The sequence below is a fragment of the Dromiciops gliroides genome, chromosome 4 (genome assembly GCF_019393635.1).
Source record: "Dromiciops gliroides isolate mDroGli1 chromosome 4, mDroGli1.pri, whole genome shotgun sequence".
NCBI classification, from domain to species: Eukaryota; Metazoa; Chordata; class Mammalia; order Microbiotheria; family Microbiotheriidae; genus Dromiciops; species Dromiciops gliroides.
Window position 1 is genome coordinate 400,291,068 of NC_057864.1, and position 22,284 is coordinate 400,313,351.

Sequence of the window (22,284 nt, forward strand, 5' to 3'; positions counted from 1 at the left end):
TTCCCTATATATTTTAGAAATGATGCCTTTATCAGAAACACTGTAAAAATTGTTTCTCAGCTTTGTGCTTCCCTTCTAATTTTGGCTGCATTGCTTCTGTTTGTACAAAAATGTTTTAATTTAATATAATCAAAATCATACATTTTGCATTTCATAATATTCTCTATCTCTTGTTTGGTCATAAATTGTTCTCCTCTCCAGAGATCTGAGAGGTAAACATAAAGCATAAATGCTTATCCTTTCCCTTTTAGATAATACAGTTTCTCAAAACTCTCATGTTTTAAAAAAAGATGATATAAATTGACTTTAGAAAGGGCTTTTTTGACTATTAGAATTTTCATTTTTTGACAATGGATATGAATAAAGTAATAGAAACAATATTCTATTAAAGCTATGAGAAAGTTCTGGGTTTTTTTTTAAAAAAACCTTTGCTTTTGCTTTTGCTTTTGATATCATCATGGCACTGATATCTCCAAGCTTGTAAGTTCAAAAGAACCCAATATCAAAGAAAGTAAAAAAAGATATTTTAGTGTTAAGGAGCAAACGGTAGTAGAAGATTGTGTGGCCAATTAGTATTAAATTCCATGGTGGCAGCACTTAATAAATGTAGTCTTGAGCTTTATAAATTAATCTTCTCAAGGACAAATTATATTATCTTTGCTTTAGATGTGGTCTAAGGGAAAGATTGAAAACTTACCCAAGGGTCACTGAAAAAATTAGAGACAAAATTGGACTAGAGAAATAGATCCCAGGCATATTATTTGCTCATCTACCCTGTCTCCATGACTGCTTCATCAATGATAATAAATAGGTATGTACATTAAGTATAAAGATTTATGCCAAAGGAACATTTTTAGGGCAGTTTAATCCTAACACGCAGTTAGGTGGCATAGTAGATAGGGTGCTAGGCCAGGAGTCAGGAAGATCTGAGTTCAAATCTGGCCTCAGACAGTTACTAGCTGTATAATCCTGGGCAAGTCACTTAACTCTGTTTGCCTCAGTTCCTCATCCATAAAATGAATAGCACAAGGAAATGATAAATGACTCCAATATCTTTGCCAAGAAAATCCCAAATGGGGTCACAAAGAGTCAGACACAACTGAAACAACCGAACAACAACAACAAATCCTAACACACAGTCTCCCTTTTGTTTGAGAAGTCATATTGATAAGCATTATTTTTATTGCATTGTCACTCAAGAGCATATAGTTCATATCTGGTTACTTACTGCCTCAGGGAAGGGGGAAGGGAGAAATAGAATTTGGAACTCAAAACTTTAAATTAAAAAATATTTTTTTAAAAGAATGTATAAGGGCAGCTAGGTGGCGCAGTAGATAAAGTATTGGCCCTGGATTCAGGAGGACCTGAGTTCAAATCTGGCCTTGGACACTTGACACTTACTAGCTGTGTGACTCTGGGCAAGTCACTTAACCCTCATTGCCCCGCAAAAATAAAATAAAATAAAAAGAATGTATAAGTTGTCATTGAAGCATAGCATGACACCATATTACCACAGTTCTCAAATGGAAGACTGACTCCTATTTGGTCTTAATAAGCTATCTACAAAGTTTTAAATGTTTTATTGATGCTTTTTGGGTTTAGTTTTTATATATTTTCCAGTATCTCCTATAGAGATATTTCTTTTGACAAAGAAATGAGTTAAGCAAAACAAATCTTTATAGCACCTATATCTGGTGTTGTATATAGCATTTTGTACCCTTAATCTTTGGTATTATCTTGATGAAGGGAGTATGAGGCTATATCTTCTAAGGACTTATATTTATCCAAATTCTGTTATCATTTTAAAGTTGTTTTCATTTACACTATTGTGTCATTATTTTTATTGTCCTTTTGATTCTACTTTCTCCACTTTTTATTAGTTTTGTTCAGCGTGATTTTCAAATCCTGAGTCTATCTTAGGAGAGCTATCTTCCAGCATAATTAAAGCTTATAAGATAATTTTCATCAAGTATCAGTCTTCATTCATATCCATATGTTAGGCATTATTGCCTATTTATGGACAGTTGAATCACAAGAAAGGAAAGGATAAAGGAAGTAATTTGAAACTCTTTTGTTGAATTATGTCAATAAATCTCATAAATGAGGTGAAATGATATTTACAAAAATATAAAATACCCAAATTAATTTAAAAATAGAGAATTTAGACAAACACTTCAAAAGTATAAGTAATCAGTCCCGGGGTCAACCAGATAGAAGGTACCCTTTTCAAAAGTGAAAAGACAATAGAAGTTCAGAAAAATCTTGCCACCACCTTAGTGTCACTCCTCCAGTTCTTCCTGTTGCTTCTGGGACTCATTTTTTTTTTTTTGGACTCATTCATTATTGAGATTGCCACTGAAAATCATGATTGTGACTTCAAAATATTATTCATGACACTTCCAGTAAGCACCTATCAATATTTTTCCCTTTTTGGTGGGTTGCTGATGAAGCACATCAGGAAGAATTTCTAATATCTTCTCATTTAGATAGTCTACCAAAATAGAAGTGTTCGATCCAGTATACAAAGTTCAAGATCAAACAGTATCATACACAGTAATAAATAAATAAATAAATAAATAAATAAATAAATAACTGTAATATTAATGAGTTCTATCCTATACTATAATTTCCATGGTTTCCAATCTTTGTTAAACATCAAAATGCGTAATTATGCTGATTAGTTATTTTATTCTCATACACCATTATCATCTCCAATTACTTCTGTACCTATTAAAGTTTTGAATAATTTACCTAACTTGTATGTCTTCTTCTTCTTTTTTTTTTTTTTGGTAAGGCAGTTGGGGTTAAGTGACTTGCCCAGGGTCACACAGCTAGTAAGTGTCAAGTATCTGAGGCCAGATTTGAACTCAGGTACTCCTGAATCCAGGGCCGGTGCTTTATCCACTCCGCCACCTAGCTGCCCCACTTGTAGGTCTTCTTATCAATGTTTTTAAAATATTCTGAACTTATGGTTTTGTTGTGAGACTACTGGCTAAAAGATAACTAGAACCACAATTTGTAGTTTGATTTCAGAGATCTAGTTCATTATTGCCTCAAGTCCCATGCTGGTCCAGTGCCAGAGCCAAGATTAGAAATCTTGCAGTTTTTTGGTATAAATTGGCTTAGAGCTATAATGAGTTAACAGCTTTTCTCCTCTTACTCTCATGAATTGTCTGACACTTGGAATCTGCTCAAATGATATGTCTCTGTTAACCATGGTATTCTTTCTTCCCATTAGTAATCTATAAAACCAGCCTGCTGCATCTTCAGCCTAGACAGATGACCATATATCTCCCAGAAGTACGCAAGATTTCCATGGATTATATTAATTTACCTGTCTTCAACCCTAATGTTTTCAGTGAAGATGAAGATGATTTGCCAGGTATGCAAAATGTAGTAGTTTCTGTACCGATGTATAAGTCTTGTTTGTGGGCATGTATTTGTAATTGTCTTTACTCTGTTCTCTCAATTATTGAAGACATTTTCTTTCTTAACAAGATACCAAATGGAAACCTTGCTCATGGATTTTAAGAGGGAAAATAATACAACTCACTATAAATTGTAGCATATACTAATGTGCATGATAGATTTATAGTCTTGTGGAAAGCCATAAGATGCCCATACAGCTCTAACAAGTATGCAGCCATTCCAGTATCGAGTAGACACACAACATTGTGTCTGCAGTAAAGAAGTTGTTAGAAGATAAAGATAAATGGGGATCATGATAATGAAATCTTACATTGTATAGGACTTTACCCCTCCCCCACACACACACACAGCTTTTATTTATATAATGTTTTATAGTTTATAAAGTGCTTTCTCTACAGCAACCTTTTGAGTAGATATTGCAAGTGTTATTATTCTCTGCTTTACAAGCTCAGAGGTTAAGTGATTTGTTTAGTCATTGAACTGATAAAGGATAGAAATGGGCTTTGGGTTTAGACCTTCTGACTCCCAAATCCACTTCTCCTTCTACTAGAACAGGTTGCCACCCTAAGATCTTTCATATCTAGCCCTATTAATCTGAAAAAAACTCTTTGAAAGGAAAAATATATAGATCTCTACTGAATAATAATTCCATAGAAAAATAACATTTTTTGTTGACTGGACCTTCCATTAGTATAGGGAACTACAATGCATTCTGGTGACTGCTCTTCAACTTATACCCTTAGAGAGCTGCCCTAAGCATTGAGAGGCTATGTGACTTGTCCGAAGACTCACAGGTTGTCTGTGTCAGAGGTGAGAGTTGACATCCAAAAGGGAAGGAGAGGAAAAATTGGGAAAGGGGATAGATTCCTTTTTCCCAAAAAAAACCAAACATGCATGGTCAATTCTGAGATCACACTGACCAAAAAATAAAAAATAAAAATAAAGACAAATGGCATCAAAGAATTAAATACTAGTATGAATTTTGTTAAATTAATCCATGTTGATCTAATTAATCTGTTTTGGTAATCTGTTGTTGCTTCATTCTGGAGACAGTTTTGGTGTAAGGACCCCTGACCTTAATATTCAATTAATTCATGGGTGTTTAGTGAGCATCTGCTAAGCTCAAAGCACTAGAATGGCACATCATCCAATGGAAACTACTTTATAGAAGGGACTTGTATTTTTATCTTTGGTCCCTCAACACCTAGTATAGGACATCATTACCCGTAGGTATAATGTTCATGGTCGAGTCAAGAAATCTGAAAGCTAGTTGTGAAACCTTGAGAAAATCACTTTCCTCATCTATAAAATGAAGGGTTGGACTAGATGACTTCTAAGGTCCCTTCAATCTCTACTATTTTGTGGTTTTTATAATTTGGTAAGTATTATTGGGTATGAGGAAGAGACCATTTAAGTAGCTTGATAAACTTAAATGCACCAAATTAACAAAATATTCACTCAAGGATTCTAAAAGTATGAAATAATAGCTTTATTCCTAAAAATGTGTGTTTCATGTATCCACTTATGGAGGCCTTATTAATTTCAAATTTAAACTTTATATGAATAGAAAAAAGAACTTTCTCTTGAAAAAGTAGTTCTCTCCAATGATTTAAAGATTTATTCAAGAATTCTCTTCCAAAAAAATAAAAAGAATTTTAAAAAACAAAATTTTTTTAAAAGCATTCTCTTCCAGTTAAATAACTGTACCTCACTCACTAGCTGTGTGATCATAGAAAAGTCACTTAACCCTGTTTGCCTCAGTTTCCTCATCTGTAAAATGAGCTAGAGAAGGAAATGGCAAACCACATCAATATCTTTGCCAAGGCAACTCCAAATGGGGTGAGGAAGAGGCAAAAACGACAGAAACAACTAAATGACAACAGCTTTACTTAAAGCAACATTAATCTCTGCAAATCCAGTTTTATAAAACAGCCAAAATAGATAATTATTTGCTTTGCAAAACGATTCACCATATTATTTCTTTAAATAACAGCTTCCCAAATACATTTTATTTAGCAACAAACATTTATTTTATTTCCCATTTACATGTAAGGGTAGTTTTCAACATTCATTTTCATAAGATTTAGAGTTCCAAATTTTTCTCCCTCCCCCCTCCACAAGATCGCAATCAGGTTATATATGTACAATCCACAAGGGTTCTTTTTATCAGTTCTTTCTATTGGGGTGCATAGTAAGCTTCCTCATTAGTTCCTTGGGATTCTCTTGGATCATTACACTGCTGAGAGTAGTTAAGTCATTCACAATTGCTCATTGAATAATATTGCTGTCACTACACATAATGTCCTCTCAACTCCGCTCATTTCACTATACATCGATGTTCATTAGTCTTTCAAGGCTTTTCGGGGATCATCCTGTTTGTCATTTCCTGTAGCACAAGACCATTCCACTACAATCATATAACACAGCTTTTTCCATCATTCCTCAATTGATGGACATTCCCTTGATTCTCAATTCTTAGCCTCCACCAAGAGTTGCTATAAATATTTTTTGTACAATTTTTCCCCCTTTTCTCTTTTTCATGATTACTATTGTTACCTGTTTCCCTTCCATCCTATTCCCTTCCCCAAGATATTTATTCTATTATCCATCTTCTTTCATCCTATCCCTCTTCAAAAGGGATTTGCTTCTGTCTATCCTCTCCCCCACTCTGCCCTTCCTTCTTTTGCCCCTCTCTCTTTATCCCCTTCCCCTCCAATTTTCCTGCAGGGAAATTGAGTGTGTACATTATTTCCTCCTTGAGCCAATTCTAATGAGATTGAGGTCTTTGAGCCAATTTTGATGTGTTAGGCTCATTTACTGCCCAGATTAAATAGATTACTCCACCCAATTGGGTGTGTCTGTTAGTCCCTCCTTGAGGCAGCTCTGATGAGTTTAAGATCTTTGAGCCTTTTCTGATGAGTGTAAAATTCATTTACTGCCCTGCTCCTCTCCCATCTCTTCCCCCACTCCACCAAATACATTTTAAACAATTATCTTTTCAAAAATACAAATTATCCATTATTTTCAGGGATATGCCTATTGTATAAGGCATTAAGCACTTCCTATGTACTAGACATTGTGCCAAGAACTAGGTATGCAAATACAAGGAAAAAGAAAAAACAATTACTGTCCTTAAGGAGTTTTCAAAAGAGAGCTAAAAAGTAGGAGAGAAGTACCTAACTGGAGACATAGTGTCAAAGTCTAGAAAGTAGGAAGCAGAATGGGTTGGGGGGGGGGGGGTGGAAGTTGGCTAGCCTGAATTCCTCCACAAAATGGAGGTCACTGGGGAATTCACAAATAAAAGAAGGGAGCTACCCTGGGGTAAGGGTGTTCCAGGGTGAGAAGGTTGCAGGAGCAGCTGGATATTCCAAGGTGAAAAGGACTCAGGTGCCAAAGAAAATTCCCACCAAGAAACTTTACCTGTAATTTGGTTGGTTCTCCATGATACAGTCTTGAGGAATTCTCATGCAGCAGAATTCCATTGTATGGTATAAACCTATCGGCTTTTTTTTTTGTGTGTGGGCATAGACATCATGCTGACTGTTGGAACAAGGAGTAAACTGGCAAAAAGAAGCCAGTTTGCTTATATCCCCTAATGCCTCACAGAAATGGGAAATCAGGAAGCTTGGGAAAGTCAGTAGCATCACATACTAAAAAAGTGCTACGGCCATTCTAACAAAGAAAAATGGGGCTGCAATCACAGAGAGTTGTGAATTAAGTTGTCTTAAGATCCTGTTATGGGGGAAATAGGTTAGGGGGTTTGGGGAAGGGGTTAGGGCTTAGGGTCCTTAGGAATTCCTCTTTAAAGAATTACACCCTCTTGCACACTATCCAATAGAATAAGATAATAGTTTATTTAGGGGCTGGGGAAAGGAAAAATCCTTGGACTTCTTCTCATGGAGAGAAGGCATAGCACAGAGCGTGGCTCTGAGATACCTATCTCCTCGAGCAGGAGACAGGCAGGTACTTGTATAGAGGACTGGTGGGGGTGATCATCTAACTGTGGAAAGTTCCCTAATTGAGGTAGGACCATCCCCCAATGGTGGTGACTGGGGGAGTTGGGTGAGGGGTGGCTGCAGATCTCTCAAGCCATCTCTCTCTCTCCTCCTCCCGCCACAAAGGGAGCAGCCACACCTAATCTTATCTCCCCAGGGGTAGGGGGAGACTGGAATAAAGGGTGGTGGTCCTGGAACTAGCTCAGGCCCGATCTGGTACCACTTATCTCTTTAGGTGTGTCTATCCTTTGGTTTAGTTTCTCAAGGAGAAGGTTCTTTGATGTACCCCAGAAAACTTCTGGGGTGCTAGGCCCATAACAATCCCAAGTATCGAGTCATGATGATTTTCTGTAACTTGAAGAAAATTTTTAGCCCTGGATTCAGGCATTGAATAATTCTTATTCTGACCCAGTTTCATCTCACTGTTTTCTAAGCAGTTTTTTTCCCCCCTTTCTTGCAGTTACTGGAGCATCTGGAGTACCTGAAAACAATCCCCCTTGCACCGTAAACATCCCCATTGCTCCTATTCACAGCTCAGCACAAGCCATGTCCCCCACACAAAGCATAGGGTTGGTGCAGTCCCTGCTGGCCAATCAGAATGTGCAGTTGGATGTCCTAACCAACCAAACAACACCTGTGGGAGCAGCCGACCACACAAGTGATAGCACCATCCAGTACCCAGTCCCCAATAGGTATTCCAGTCCGGGTCAGGTGATTTTTGGAGGAGTAGAAATGGGACGAATGCTTCAGGCACCCCCTCAGCTATCTCTCCCACCACAGGGGGCAATCCAGCTGGCTATGGGGGATCATGGAGACAGAGAACATGAGCACCTCCAGAAGGCAACAAAGACCCTGAGGCCAGTACAGCAGCTAGCAGCAGAAGGGGATGCGGTGGTCTTCACCACTACCCAAGAGATCCAGATGAATAAATTGAATCCACCACCCCCTTACCCAGGGACTATCCCAGCTGCTCCCACCACTGCAGCCCCTCCCCCACCACTGCCTCCACCTCAGCCCCCTGTGGACGTTTGTCTGAAAAAGGGAGACTTCTCTCTTTTCCCCACTTCAGGACATTACCAAACTCCTCTTGGCTATGAGAGGATCACCACCTTTGACAGCAGTGGTAATGTGGAGGAAGTGTGTCGGCCTCGGACTCGGATGCTGTGTGCCCAGAACACTTATACCCTTCCAGGTCCTGGAAGCTCAGCCACCTTGAGAATCCCGGCCACTCAAAAGAAGGCCCCACAACCCTGTTCCAGTGCGACCCTCAACCGGTTAACTGTCCCCCGCTACTCCATCCCATCTGGGGACCCACCTCCTTATCCAGAAATTGCTAACCAGCTGGCACAGGGGCGAGGAGCTGCCCAGCGATTAGACAGCAGCCTTATCCATGCCACGCTGCGCAGAAACAACCGAGAGGTAGCTCAGAAGATGGCTCAACTGGCAGATAGTCAGCGGGCTACCCTACAACACCCACCAAAACCTAAGGGTAGTGTGGTAACCGCTCAGTACCAGCCAAGGCCGCCTGCTGCTCTGTATACCTGTAGCCAGTGCAGTGGCAGTGCAAGTGGTGCAAATAATGGTGGAGGAAGTGTGGGTGGTGCCAGTGCCGGCACTGGCACATCCGGCCTTAGTGGTGGCATGCGGTCTGATCTGAGCTCAGTGGGTAACTCCCAGCATAGCTCAGTCATAGCGCACTCGGTCAGCACTTCACCCTTGGCCTCCCAGTCTTCATACAATCTATTGAGCCCACCTGACAACTCTCGTGATCGGACAGACTATGTCAACTCTGCCTTCACAGAGGATGAGGCCCTATCCCAGCACTGTCAGGTGGAAAAGTCTGTAAGGCATGCAGCACTAGCTGAGGCAACTATGGGAGTAAAACGGCCACCCCCTTACCAGTGGGACCCTATGTTGGGAGAAGATATTTGGGTTCCTCAGGAAAGGACAGCACAGAGTTCAGTGCCCAACCCCCTGAAACCACCACCTCTGATGATTGGTCAGCCCCAGCACCTAGATGTGTCCCGAGTGTCCTTTGTTTCCCCCAAATCTCCAACCAGCCCTACTGCCACTTTCCAAACAGGCTATGGGATGGGAGTACCTTTTCCAGGAAGCTATAATAATCCCCCCTTGCAGGGAATGCAGGCTCCCTGCTCCCCTAAAGAAGCCCTGTCCCCAACACAATTTGCACAACAGGAGCCCACTGTAGTACTTCAGCCAGGGTACTCATCCAACCTTTCCTATTGTCCCTTGCCACCCATGTACCCAGGAAGCAGCACATGTTCTAGTTTACAGCTGCCACCCATTGCCTTGCATCCTTGGAATTCTTACAGTTCATGTCCACCTGTGCAGAACTCCCAGGGCACTCTTCCTCCCAAATCACACTTGGTTGTGGAAAAGCCCATTGTGTCCCCACCTCCAGCTGAGCACCAAGGCCACCTGGGTACAGAAGTGATGGTGGAGACTGCAGACAATTTCCAGGAAGTCCTCTCCTTGACAGAAAGTCCCATCCCACAGCGGACAGATAAATTTGGGAAGAAGAACCGTAAGCATCTGGACAGCCGTGCTGAAGAAGGGAATGTCCAGGCTATCACAGAGGGTAAGGGGAAGAAGGAGGCAAGGACTCTGAGTGACTTCAACTCCCTCATCTCCAGCCCCCGACTTGGGAGAGAGAAAAAGAAAGTGAAGAGCCAGAAGGACCAGTTGAAGTCAAAGAAGCTCAATAAGACAAATGAATTTCAGGACAGCTCTGAGAGTGAGCCAGAACTGTTTATCAGTGGGGACGAACTAATGAACCAGAGCCAAGGCAGCAAAAAGGGGTGGAAAACAAAAAGGAGTCTGAGGACAGCCAGTGAGCTGGAGGAATTCAAGTGCCGGAAAGCTAATGAAAAGGAGGATGGGAGGTTGGGGAGTCAGGGATTTGTGTATGTGATGGCTAATAAGCAGCCTTTGTGGAATGAGGCAACACAGGTATACCAGCTGGACTTCGGAGGGCGGGTGACCCAAGAATCTGCAAAAAACTTCCAGATTGAGTTGGAAGGGAGACAGGTAAGACTGCTTTAAAAGTGGTAGTTAATTTGTTTTGAAAAACCATGTGCAGAAATCCTATTTCACTCTCTTGGCCTCACTTCCCTTTTTTTTAATTACTTTTTTTCCCAATTAACAAAAAATTATTTTCTATTCCTTCTACCACCTATTAAGTAGGAAAAAAGGAAAAGAAAGAATCCTCGTGATCCCTAAGGATAGTGAAGCAAAACAAATTCCCACATTGGCCATGTCCAAAAAATATGTTTCATTCTGTACCCCATCATTTCTCTATCAAGAAATTTGTCTGTCCTCCTTCCCCATCCCTATCTCTCCTAGGTAGCCACTCATAGGGCTCATTCCACTGTTGATTGGCACAGAAGCTTTGACCTGTTTCATTTCTGATGTAGGCCAATTCCCCCCTCTTTAGGTAACCTAGTGGCTCCCTATTCCCAGGAATCCCCCCTATCAAGGTAAGACTTAATGTAGACACTCTTACTTCAGCTTTAGCGCTGCTGAAGTTCAGAACTCCCAAGCTCCAGTGATCTACCAGCCTCAGCCTATCCAGTATCAGAGATCACATTTAGCTTGGACTCGCTTTAAAATAGAAATGTTTTACTTTCTTCAAAAAAATCTTTATGCACAGTGGCTTAAGAACTATTATTACAAACTAGTTATTTAAACAAAGTCTATAGTAATGAGAGAATTCAGACAATATATATTTTTATACGTTTCCTGCCAGAGCAATGAAAAGGCTTCAGTGTATTCATTATCTTTAGTAATACTGACAGCTCGTGAAACTTTCTACAAAAGCAAACCCCAAGAATTTCGTTCTACATTCCATTCATGAACCTTTCATTAAATAAGGCCCAAAGGAGACTGTCAATATAAACAATTCAGTAGCTCTCTGAATAACTAATGACCTTTGGTCTGGCAGAGGTTCTTTACATGAGGACTTTGACTGAATGTGGTCAAACTCACATGATCTGTGAATTCTATTAAAGGCAGTGAGGTTTTCCTTCAAGAGACATTTACGAATCTGTATGTTAGGCCTTGAGTTATAAAATGTTTTTCTACCTTGCCATAGCCTTTTTATCCAACTAAACTTTCTATATTTATTAGACTAAAAAAACTATTCTGCTTTTGATTTTTTTTTTTTTTTTGCTTCTAGGAAATTCTGCTTAGCAGAACTGATGGAACTAATGCTTCTTTGAACATAGCATGATTTAGAGTAGAAAAATTTTCAAGAGTAGAAAAATTTACAAGAGTAGACCAATAAGCAAAAATGAAAGCCTGCCAAACCATCATCAGAAATAAATGTGTCTTGAGCTTCTGAAAATCTCAGCTACCTTTGTTTTCCCCATTCTGCTTTCATTTCTGCCTGGCTTTGCACTTTTGAATTTGAAGAGGGAATAAAAATGCCAGTTTATTACAAATGAGCTACTGCTATTAAAATTTGGGATTTTTTAGTTTGACTTTGTAGGTCAGGAATAGGATGATTTTGGTTTTGTTTTTGAGAATAAGATGGTAGTTTATTTAGGGCAGGGGAAGGGAAACCAAGAGAGAAATCATTGGACGTCTCATGGGGAGAAAGGCATAGTGTGGCTCTGAGATGCCAATCTCTGAACTCTGTTAAAAGTGCCTTCTCTTCAAGTGATAGTCTTGTTTCAAGGTTCCTGAAGCCTTTTCAGTTCCCTGAAGATTAATTACCAAATCCCTTCTTGTTGAGCCATGTTTTTGCCATTAAGAATCCTGTTCAAGATTGAATAAGACAAAAACCACCTTGTATTTCAACAGGGCTTTTAAAAATTGGGTCGAGGGGGCAGTTAGGTGGCGCAGTGGATAGAGCACCAGCCCTGGATTCAGGAGGACCTGAGTTCAAATCCAGCCTCAGACACTTAACACTTACTAGCTGTGTGACCCTGGGCAAGTCACTTAACCCCAATTGCCCAGCCAAAAAAAAAATTGAGTTGAAAGGATTTGGGGCTTTGGGAGAAGTTGTTCACAAAGGGCATCCCATGAAATTTGCACAGCAAGTAATCATTCCTCAAGTAGTTGGGAGTCATCTCTTAGAGGGAGGAAGATTAACTATACACAGTAGAAGTAAAACTAGCTTATGAAATTGTCTCCAATGTGTGGGATTGTGGTTAATGAATTATCAGTGAAGTCAGAGGCCAAGGGTTCAGAGCTCGACTAACTCAGCTGTGGTCTGTGTGACTAGGAAAAATCACCTACCTTCTCTGCACCTGTTTGCTGATCTCTAAAATGCACTTACCTAAGTGATCACTAAATTTCCTTCTTGCTCTAAATCCCATGATTCTGTGTGCTGGTTTGTTTAGCTTCCAAGTTTCTCAGAAGTACTATGAAATTCTCCTGGGTAGGGAGAGTAGAAAGGGAAGAGGGACAGGGAAACAGACACGCAGAGAGACAGACAGACAGACAGACAGACAGACACTGAGGGAATGAAGGGGGGCGGGGATGAGAGAAGAGAGACCCAGACCCTTTCTCCATATAACTTAATCATGCTATTGTTTTCTGTTCGAACTTGCTACAATTTAGCATTAGGTAATGTTAAAATGCTGGATTGAATTTTTCAATAATTATTCATCTCACTCTAGTTAATCCACTTCAGATTTTGACTTAATTCCTGTCTTCCCCTATCTTTTTTTATATAGTCTTATAAAAGAGTTGCAATAAAAATATCTTTGGTGGAATATGTTAAGGACTCTTAACAGGTCCCCTGAACTTGTCTTTTTCAGTTGCCATATTTTCCAGAAACACTGAACCCAGCGCATGCAGGAGGCCCTGATGTGTCAAGGATAACCCTTACCCCCGAAATAATTTGGTTTTTATATCCCAAACTGGACTCCCTCTGTGTCCCTAGGAGTCGACAGATGCCAAACAGTCTGTACTAGGCTTGTACAACTGGACCCTTGTAGATAAGGAGATCATCATATCTTCATGTCTAACAGTTTCCAAAGGAAAAGAATGTGGCTTTTGTTGTTGTCTTGCACCTCTTTGGGTAGGGTTTTGTCCTTTTCCAACCTTTACTGCACCTTTCTTCTCCCATGCCATGCCCCTTTAGGTGGAGATTCTGATATCTCCTCCCTCCTTTGTCTTGCTGTCATAGATATGTAAACTTCGGTGTGAATTGTGAACTCCTTGGGTTCCACATGCATGTTCATTTCTTTTGTAATAAACCTAGTTTTCAAGTAAGTTTTGTGAAGTTGTTGACAAATGTAAGATCACATTTTAATTGAGCGATCTGTAATCATTATAAGCTTATAAGGTCTGCTATTTATCATATGTTTGACCATGGGTGAGTCATTTAAGCAGTCATTTAAAGAAATTTTCATTTTCCTCATCTGTAAAAGGAGGGAATTGGACTAGGTGATTCAGTCAAAAACATTTATTAAGTCTCCTATGTTCCAGGCACTGTACTAAGCCCTAAGGGCATGAAAAGAGTTAAAAGGTAGTCCCTGATCTCAAGGAGTTTACAATCTAGTGGGGGAGCCAACAAGCAAGCAAATATGCACAAGCAAGCTATATACAGGATCAACAGGAAATAATTAACAGAGGGAAGGCACTAGAATAAAGGGAAATAGGAAAAGGCTTCCTCTAAAACAAAGCTTCTTAAACTGTGAATGTGGAGGTCATGAAAAATTTTGGCAGCAGTATTATGTAGACCCATTTTATATACCAATATATCTGGGGTCACATAAAAATTTATCAGGCAAAAAGGGGTCACAAGTGGAAAAACATTAAAGCTCTGTTCTAGAAGATGGGATTTTAGTAGGAACTTAAAGGAAGCCTCGGGAGCCCATAGGCAGAAATGAGGAGGGACAGTCAGAGAAAATGCTAGAGCTGAGAGATGAAACAGGAAACAGCAAGGAAACCAGTATCACTGGATCAAAGAGTACATGTTGGGGAATAAGGCGTAAGAGACTGGAAAGATAGGAGGGGGCTAGACTATGAAGAGCTTTGGATGCCAGAGGATTCTGTATCTGATCATAGCCCCTGGAATATATTGGGGGGGGGGGTCATTGCAATAGTCCACTTACGAGGTTTTAAGTGGTGGCAGTGTCAAAGGAAAGAGGGGGACATATTTGAGAGATGTTACAAAGATGAAATTGATGGGCCTTGGAAATAAAATAGAGTGAGAGAGAGTGAAGAGTCCAGGATGACTCCTAGGTTTTGAGTCTTAGGGGCAGGGAAGCTGGTATTGCCCTCCACTGTAACAGGGAACGTATGTGTGGAGTGAGCAGGGTGGGGAGTTTAGAGAGAAAACGACTTCACTCAATTTTGGATATGTCAAATTTAAGATGTCTACTGGACATGCAGTTTGAGATGTCTGAAAGGCAGTTGGAGACTCAAGATTAGAGATCAGCAGAGAGATTAGGGCAGGAGAGGTAGATAAACTCTGAGGGTCCCTTCTAGCTCTAAATTTATGATTCTTTTTTTTTTTTTACTCTTTGGGGAAAGCCTCTCATACCAAAACAATAATCTTTAATTCATAGTTACCAGTTTGTTAGTTCAAAAGAAGAAAATAATTATTTCCTAAACGATTATGTGTATTCACTGTCAACCTAGCAATTATTGCAGTGGCATGAAATAGAGATCTGCCAGGGACTGTGAAAAGCAATTGTCATGTAAACTTTCATCTTCAATTTCTCACAAGGACAAACCACTGATTATGTCAAACTTTAGGAAGTTTTGGTGGTAGGAACGACTGAAGAGGCACTCTTAAACTGAGAACTAAGTTGGTTTCTTTTCATAGATCACATAATTGAATTTTTAAAATCTAGGTTTGAATTGAATTTTTAAAATCCTTTTGTGTTGCAGTTTTAACTGTTTTCCTTATTTTTTTTCCTCTCTCTTACCTGCCCTGTAATAGGTAATGCAGTTTGGAAGGATTGATGGCAATGCTTACATTTTGGACTTTCAATACCCCTTTTCTGCTGTCCAGGCATTTGCAGTTGCTCTGGCTAATGTGACTCAGCGCCTCAAATGAAAAAATGACTCAAAGGAGATAGAAACACAAAAAACCTTTTCAAAGAAGTCCAATCCAGAAAATGCTGGCGGACCCAATGTTGGGTGTAACAGAGGTGCCTGTGCGGACCAGAAGACAACAGCAAACTGGAAAAGTCTATCAGGCCCACCAGCGAGGCCACTGAACTGTTATTGTTATTGTTGATTTGGGTTTTTTAGTATCCTTTTTTTTTTTTTTAACAAAAGCAAAATATAGTGCTGGTGTTTGAGAGCAAAGGGCTGGAACCATTCAGTGTTATATGTTTGGAAGTGTAACTTTGGCTTGTGGTAATGGTTCTATTGTGTTTGCTGATGTAAAGCTAGTGGGGGAAGGGGGGAGGGCTGGGAAGTGGGGTGGGGGGAGAACAGGACAACTGTCCTTTTGGATGGACTGCCTTATATCACTCTATTCTTTTAAAAACAAGGAGCAGACATGTACTTTTTCATTCCCTCATTGCATCCACCTTTTATTACCACCCCAGCATTGACAATGGTATAAAAACAAAAAACAAATTCCAACTCCCACAGAAAAATACTTGAAAATTCAGGCTCTGTTCATTGGTAGCTGAATATCATAGGCACCTTTTTTAGGGCAGACAAAACAAACTAATTTCTACATTCTAGGTTGTTACTACAGAGAGAATAATTGGTTACCAACAGGCATTTTGGTAACACACGATTGTGAAAGAAATCTGCTTCTGAAAGGTGGTATCATCACCTGGGATAAATATGATTTGCTGTATGATGAAACATGAGGGGGAAATAGACTGCAATTTTCCAATATTTGTTAACAGTATTGTATGTACATATGAGTGAGAGGCCTACTGTGTCTCAGTGTAGACCAAGTTAAAGGGCTACACTCCTCTTTGAGTGATTAATGCTTAAGATGAGTGATTTTAAAAGTTGCATAATATGTGAGAGTTTCTTTCCTAAAAGCAATGACAATTGTTTGGCATGATTGACTGAAAGGAGGTTGAATAGGCTGAAATGAGAGAGATCTAATTAGATGACCAGTTGCTGGGTACGTTATGTGCTGAGAAGACTTTTAGACGGTATGGGGTGCATTAGATAGCTAGTGAGATCCCTTCCAACTCTGTAATTCTGTGATTCTGTAAGGGCAAGAGAGTGATTTTTCTCAAACCAGCGGTGTGTTGGTCCTGCTGAGAACCCCATCCAGTCTCCTGTAAACGAGGACAGGGCTGCAGAGAGGCAGTTACTAGATGTTTTCTATTTTCTCTTCTCCTTCAGAGATCTCTCTTTCTTAAAGAGAAAAATTTTCATAAATAATTCTTTCTTTGAAAATATACTTTACTGTTCTCTGCTACATATAAATTTCCCAACTCATTGAAGTAATTTTCCATTAGAATGGAAATTATAATTCATGTATTTATAAAGGCTTATTAAGCAGGCTAGTGAAAGATATCAGTTTCACCAAGTTTTGAAAGTTGGCCTGTTGTTCCCCATGAATAAAGTTAGTTGCAGAGTATTTGCAGAAGAATAAAGCCCATACAAAAATCAGTAACAGAGAGCCTTAGGAATTACTGTCAACAATTTGCTTAAAATTTTTTCAGTGGATTTCTATTCCACTGGTTTGCTGCTGTTAAGAAAGCTATTATGCCCACCCCAGGTTTATTTGTACATTCACTTGAATGAAAGCTACTTAAATGGAAGGAAGGACAGAATGATGGCTATGTGCAGTACAAAACTGGTCCATCACAAATGCTTCTTTTACATTTGATTTTGAATATCTGGGAATTCCATTTGGACCACCAGTACAAATGTTATTTTTGTGCTTCAGCAAGGACCCTTCCTCCTCTAAAGCAAAATCAAGATGGCTCTCCATAGCTGAGTGCTCCATTTTTTGCATCACCTTCATCCTGCACTTCTTCCTACCTTCAGGTGGAAGAAGGATTCCTTGGGCAATATTTGGGCCCTGAAACCAAGATTGTAATTGATTTTTCTGAATACACAAGTTTTATATTGCTAAACAGTGTTCCTAGGAACATGCAAAATTTTAGTTTTAACTTGTCTACTAGTTTAGGGTCCTGTATTTGGGCTTTGTTTGAAAACAGACAAATGGAAAATGTTATAAAAAGTTAAAATAAGTATCTTCATGATATAAGCATTTATTTTTAAGTTCCTATTGGGTTTTATGAGCATAGCAAAGCAGCATCTAGGCATAAGAATTAGAAACAAAAACTTTCATTCATTGCTCAGAGCAAGATATCGTCAATAGCCATTCTCTTCAGGCCCTAAAAAAAAAACCATGAACATGATTTTAAAACATTATGAAAGTTACTGTTTGCCAGCCAAAACTGAGTTTAACATTTTATATTTAAACGTTACAAACCAGTTTTTTGGTAGATAAGTTCTTCTAGGAAGAATTTAGCAATGTGTTCAGAATTATCTAATTCTTTTATACATTAGTGTTCTGTAGCCTGATAATGGCTTTTCAGTGCTTATTTTTAGTTGTGCAATAATTGTTACAGCCTAGTTTTTTAAATAATTTAAATGCAAATTCTCTTATTGTCCGAGAGACAAATTATTTATCTTGCTTAATGTAATAAGTGTTTTTAGGGATTATTTTATTACTATGTACTGGTGAGTTATACCCACTTTCTTATTTATATAAAAAGAGCATCCTTGTAACTAATTATTTGGTAGCAGTACATTTTGCTGCAAGAATTGCAGAATATGTATAGAAAGATTTTGTTTTTGCTGGACAATTTGCAACTTTTTATAATTTAAGGAAAGAAATCTTGTTAATTAGGCAGTTAAAAAAACAACAATATCTTTGAGTATATTCCATTAAGACAACGGTTTCCTTGTAATGATGTAACTTACCTAGTTGTTTTATGTTTGTGTTGAACTTTCTTTTTTAATAAATATAGTATGTTTTGAGGGGGGGAAATGAGAGAATGGGAATAGCAGTGGGGAGGAAAATTTAAGTAATCTGCTTCAGATTTTTTAAAGCCCCGTTTGATTTCTGAAATATGACAAAAAAGGATAAAGGATAGAATATGTAATAAAAGCCTTTCTAAATGAGGGTCAATGCACAAGGGAATTCTTTGGAATTACCGTTCAAAATCTTTATGTTAGATGATATGGAAATTATATAGCAAAGATAAATTAGCCTTTTAACATATCCTCAACCTGCTCCCCAAAAGAGAAATAGGTTCCACCCGTAATCACTCTGCATATTTTAGTGCTTCAACCTCATTTGGGACCTCTGCAGTTCAGTGTAGAAAATGCAGCTAGTACTTACCCCTGTCATCTGCTCTGGGAAGTATAGGAGACAGAATAACCTGGTATCAAAATAAAGCATCAATTTATGTCTATAGTAGCTATATCTAGAATGTTTTTAGATTAAGTGTGATCCTTTTGCTTATAAAAGAGTTAAGTTTATTGGAGACCTAATTAATTTGTTATGAAGTTTATGTGTGTACATGTGTGTGTATACACACACACACATACACACACACACACACACGAAAATTCCCAATGGGAGCTCTAAATTTTAAAAAAGCATCAGTTTCATAAGAATCAACTTCATCAAGAATATACTCTTCATGGGGGCGGCTAGGTGGCGCAGTGGATAAAGCACCGGCCCTGGATTCAGGAGTTCCTGAGTTCAAATCCGGCCTCAGACATTTGACACTGGCTGTGTGACCCTGGGCGAGTCACTTAACCCCCATTGCCCCACAAAAAAAAAAAGAAAGAAAAAAAAAAAGAATATACTCTTCATGGCAGAAGGTGCATATATTTGACCTAGGAACCAATTTAAAATTTGTTTTACCCTAACTTCATTAAAGAAAAAGAAATTTTTGTATGCAAACATACACCTTAAATGTAGGTCACCATGACATTGAGACCAATAAAATAAACATTTTTCTTAGCTTTGATTATACTATAAATCAAAATGTTTTCCAGGTTAATTCTTCTTGACTTAGACTATTGTTAAGTGTACAGTGTCCTACTGAACTACAAGCAAAAACTTGTGTTATTGTCTTATGATATGAAGCAAAGAGCACTAAACTGGGAGCCAGCTTCTAATGGCTCCTAATGCTGACTTTACTTTTCTAGCTGAGTGACTTCGGGTAAACCACTTGATTTCTCTGGGGATCAGTTTTCTCCTTTGTAAAAATAAGAAGATGGCTTCTTTCTAACTCTAACAGAGTCTATTGTTTCAAGTGGTATAGTTTTTTGTTTGTTCGTTTTTCAAGTGGTATAGTTTTAAGATTCTCCTTAGGTTATTTGAAATGCAGGTTTAATCAAGAGAAATACCTTTCTCCAGGACTGTTAATGAGCTATCTATGGAATTCATCCATTTCATTTTTTAAAAGTGATCCCTTTAAACAATTCGTCAAAAGGAAAGAATTGATTTGGAATTTTGTTTGCTTTCTAAAAATATTCCAGAAACCTTAAACCAAAGAGGATGACACAGGAGTCTCCTTCTGAGACTTCAGCTTCCCTGCCTGAGAGACAATTGAACCACCACTCCTTATTTGCATCATTTCCATTGAGAAATAGATAGTGTGTTGTAGAATGGAATTAAATATATATACATATACATACACACATATATATGTATTATATATGCATACACACCCATACATATGTGTATGTATATGTCTAGAAAGACCTAGAATTCCTTACAAGAGAATTCTTTTCTCATACAGCAGCTTTGAAGAATGAATCATATTCCTGTAAGAGGTTTTTCATTTGGCCATGTAAATGTGTGTTAAAAGGCTAGTCAAGATAATGTTGATTTTTTTAAATTGTAAAGAAAATGTTTTTCATATAACTAATATTTGAGTTCATAAAATTTCATAATAGCACACAGTTCATAACTTGTCTCCATTATGTGTTTATGTCACTGCTTTATATAACTTTAGAGGTTTTCTTTTTTCCAAATATATATATGTTTATATTTGTGTGTTCACTTTCAATTCCACTTTTTCCATTTTTTTCTATAACCCTTTCTGTTTGGGGGTGGGGGTGGGGCTTTAAGATCTTGTTGTTTGTTGTAGATAAAACTATATATAGTGTTGTGGAATAGCATGGGTATGCATTTGACTGAACAAGGCAATATTGTTTACTAAAAGGGATATTCTTTGCATTTGCTTATAAATGCATTACTTTGGTACTGTAACTTTGTACATTATTTCTGAGTTTATTACAACTGTTTTCGTCTTTTCTTCCTTTCTCTTTTCTTTAAAATTAAGTGTGCAGTTATGAAGGTGCATAAGTCCCAAACCAAACAAGACCAGCATGCTATTTTCAGTCCCTCGGGAAAGAGAGTACACCTGTGCTGTGTGCTCTTCCATAATTATATAGCATTATATTTCAATTGACTGCCTTGCTTTCTTTTACTTCCTGAACCAAGAGCTGTTCAGACCCTGCATTACGTTGTGATAAGACTCACCCTGATCTGCCTCTCCTTATGTATTTTGTGATTAGATTGTGAAGGAGGTATTCTAGGAAGTATTAATGGTTTCCATTTTAAAAGATGTGGTTTGTCTAAATTCTTTACTGTCTTTATTATTGAGATGGATCAATTGCCCTATTTTTTTTTCCTTGATGATTTGGAGTTGTAAGAGTTGTCCAGCTGTTGCTTAATAAAATTTTGCAGAATAGAAAAATCAGTAACTGTAGAATTGAGATGCTTTTTAAATGTCTTATATCCTTTTAAAATAGTTCGCTGTCATTCATTGTGATTACAGTTTAAGCCATTTGAAACCGTATCTGCCATCATTCACATGGAGCTTTAAAACCCTTGCCATTAGGCTGTAGATTCATAGAGGAAAAGAGCAGCAAGATAATGACATATGTACATGTCTAAGCCTGGTCCCCTACCATCACATCAAAACAGCAAGATTTGCACCTAGTAAAGTAAAAGAAAAATGAAGAGGAGTTGGGGAGAAGAAATTCTTAAAAGAAAACCTGACAAAAATCAAGTCACTAGACAAATGAGCAGAGACTTCATAATACAATGAGGAAATACTATGAGGCTTAAAAAAATTCAAGGATACTGTTCCAGAAGACAGGAATATTCTTTTTTAAATTAGTATTTTATTTTTTTCAATTACATGTAAAGGCATTTTTTAACATTCATTTTTATAAAATTTTGATTTCAAAATTGTCTCCCTATTTACCCTCCCTAAGGTGGTAAACATTTTGTTATAGGTTATATGTGTGCAATCATGTAAAACCTATTTCCATATTGGTCATCTTGTGAAGAAAGTTTGCAAAACAATTACAGTTTGCAAAAAGAAATCACCATGAAAAAAATAATACAGTGAAAATAGTATGCTTTGATCTGCATTCAGGCTCTATAAGTTCTTTCTCTGGGGGTGGATAGCATTTTTCATCATGAGTCTTTTGAAATTGTCTTGGATCATTATATTGCTGAGAATAGCTAAGTCAATCATAATTAATCACTGCACAATGTTAGCCGTTAGTGTCTACAATGTTCTGGTTCTGTTCATTTCACTTTGTCAGTTAACATAAATCTTGCCAGGTTTTTCTGAAATCTGGATTCTCATCATTTCTTAATAGTATTGACAGGAATATTCTTGCAATAACTAGAAATCTCCCCAGATAAGACTATGCAAGAAATACCAGAGTGGATAATGGAATCACAAAAAGAATAGTAAATTCCCTTGGGGGAAGGGGATGGGGAATGACTCCTCCAAATATCTAAAAAATTCACCAGAAGAAACCCTTATGGGGAAATTGGAAGGGAAGAAATTGTCATTTTTTCCAGTCTGGATCAGCATAAGGAAACAAAATTGGTCTGCAGACCCAG

At 38.3% G+C, this 22,284-nt stretch overlaps 1 protein-coding gene across 4 annotated transcripts in view; it reads left to right on the top strand.

The window, feature by feature from the left end:
• Positions 1 to 21,172, top strand: part of TULP4 (TUB like protein 4) — a 258,249-nt gene extending 237,077 nt beyond the window's left edge. For all 4 annotated transcript variants that reach the window (XM_043964743.1, XM_043964742.1, XM_043964740.1 and 1 more), the window contains exons 14-16: positions 3,239 to 3,382; positions 7,885 to 10,472; positions 15,343 to 21,172. In XM_043964743.1, the coding sequence (XP_043820678.1) occupies positions 3,239 to 3,382; positions 7,885 to 10,472; positions 15,343 to 15,459 (2,849 nt within the window). In that variant the 3' untranslated portion in view covers positions 15,460 to 21,172. The remainder of the gene's footprint in view (positions 1 to 3,238; positions 3,383 to 7,884; positions 10,473 to 15,342) is intronic.
• The last annotated feature ends 1,112 nt before the right edge of the window (positions 21,173 to 22,284 follow it).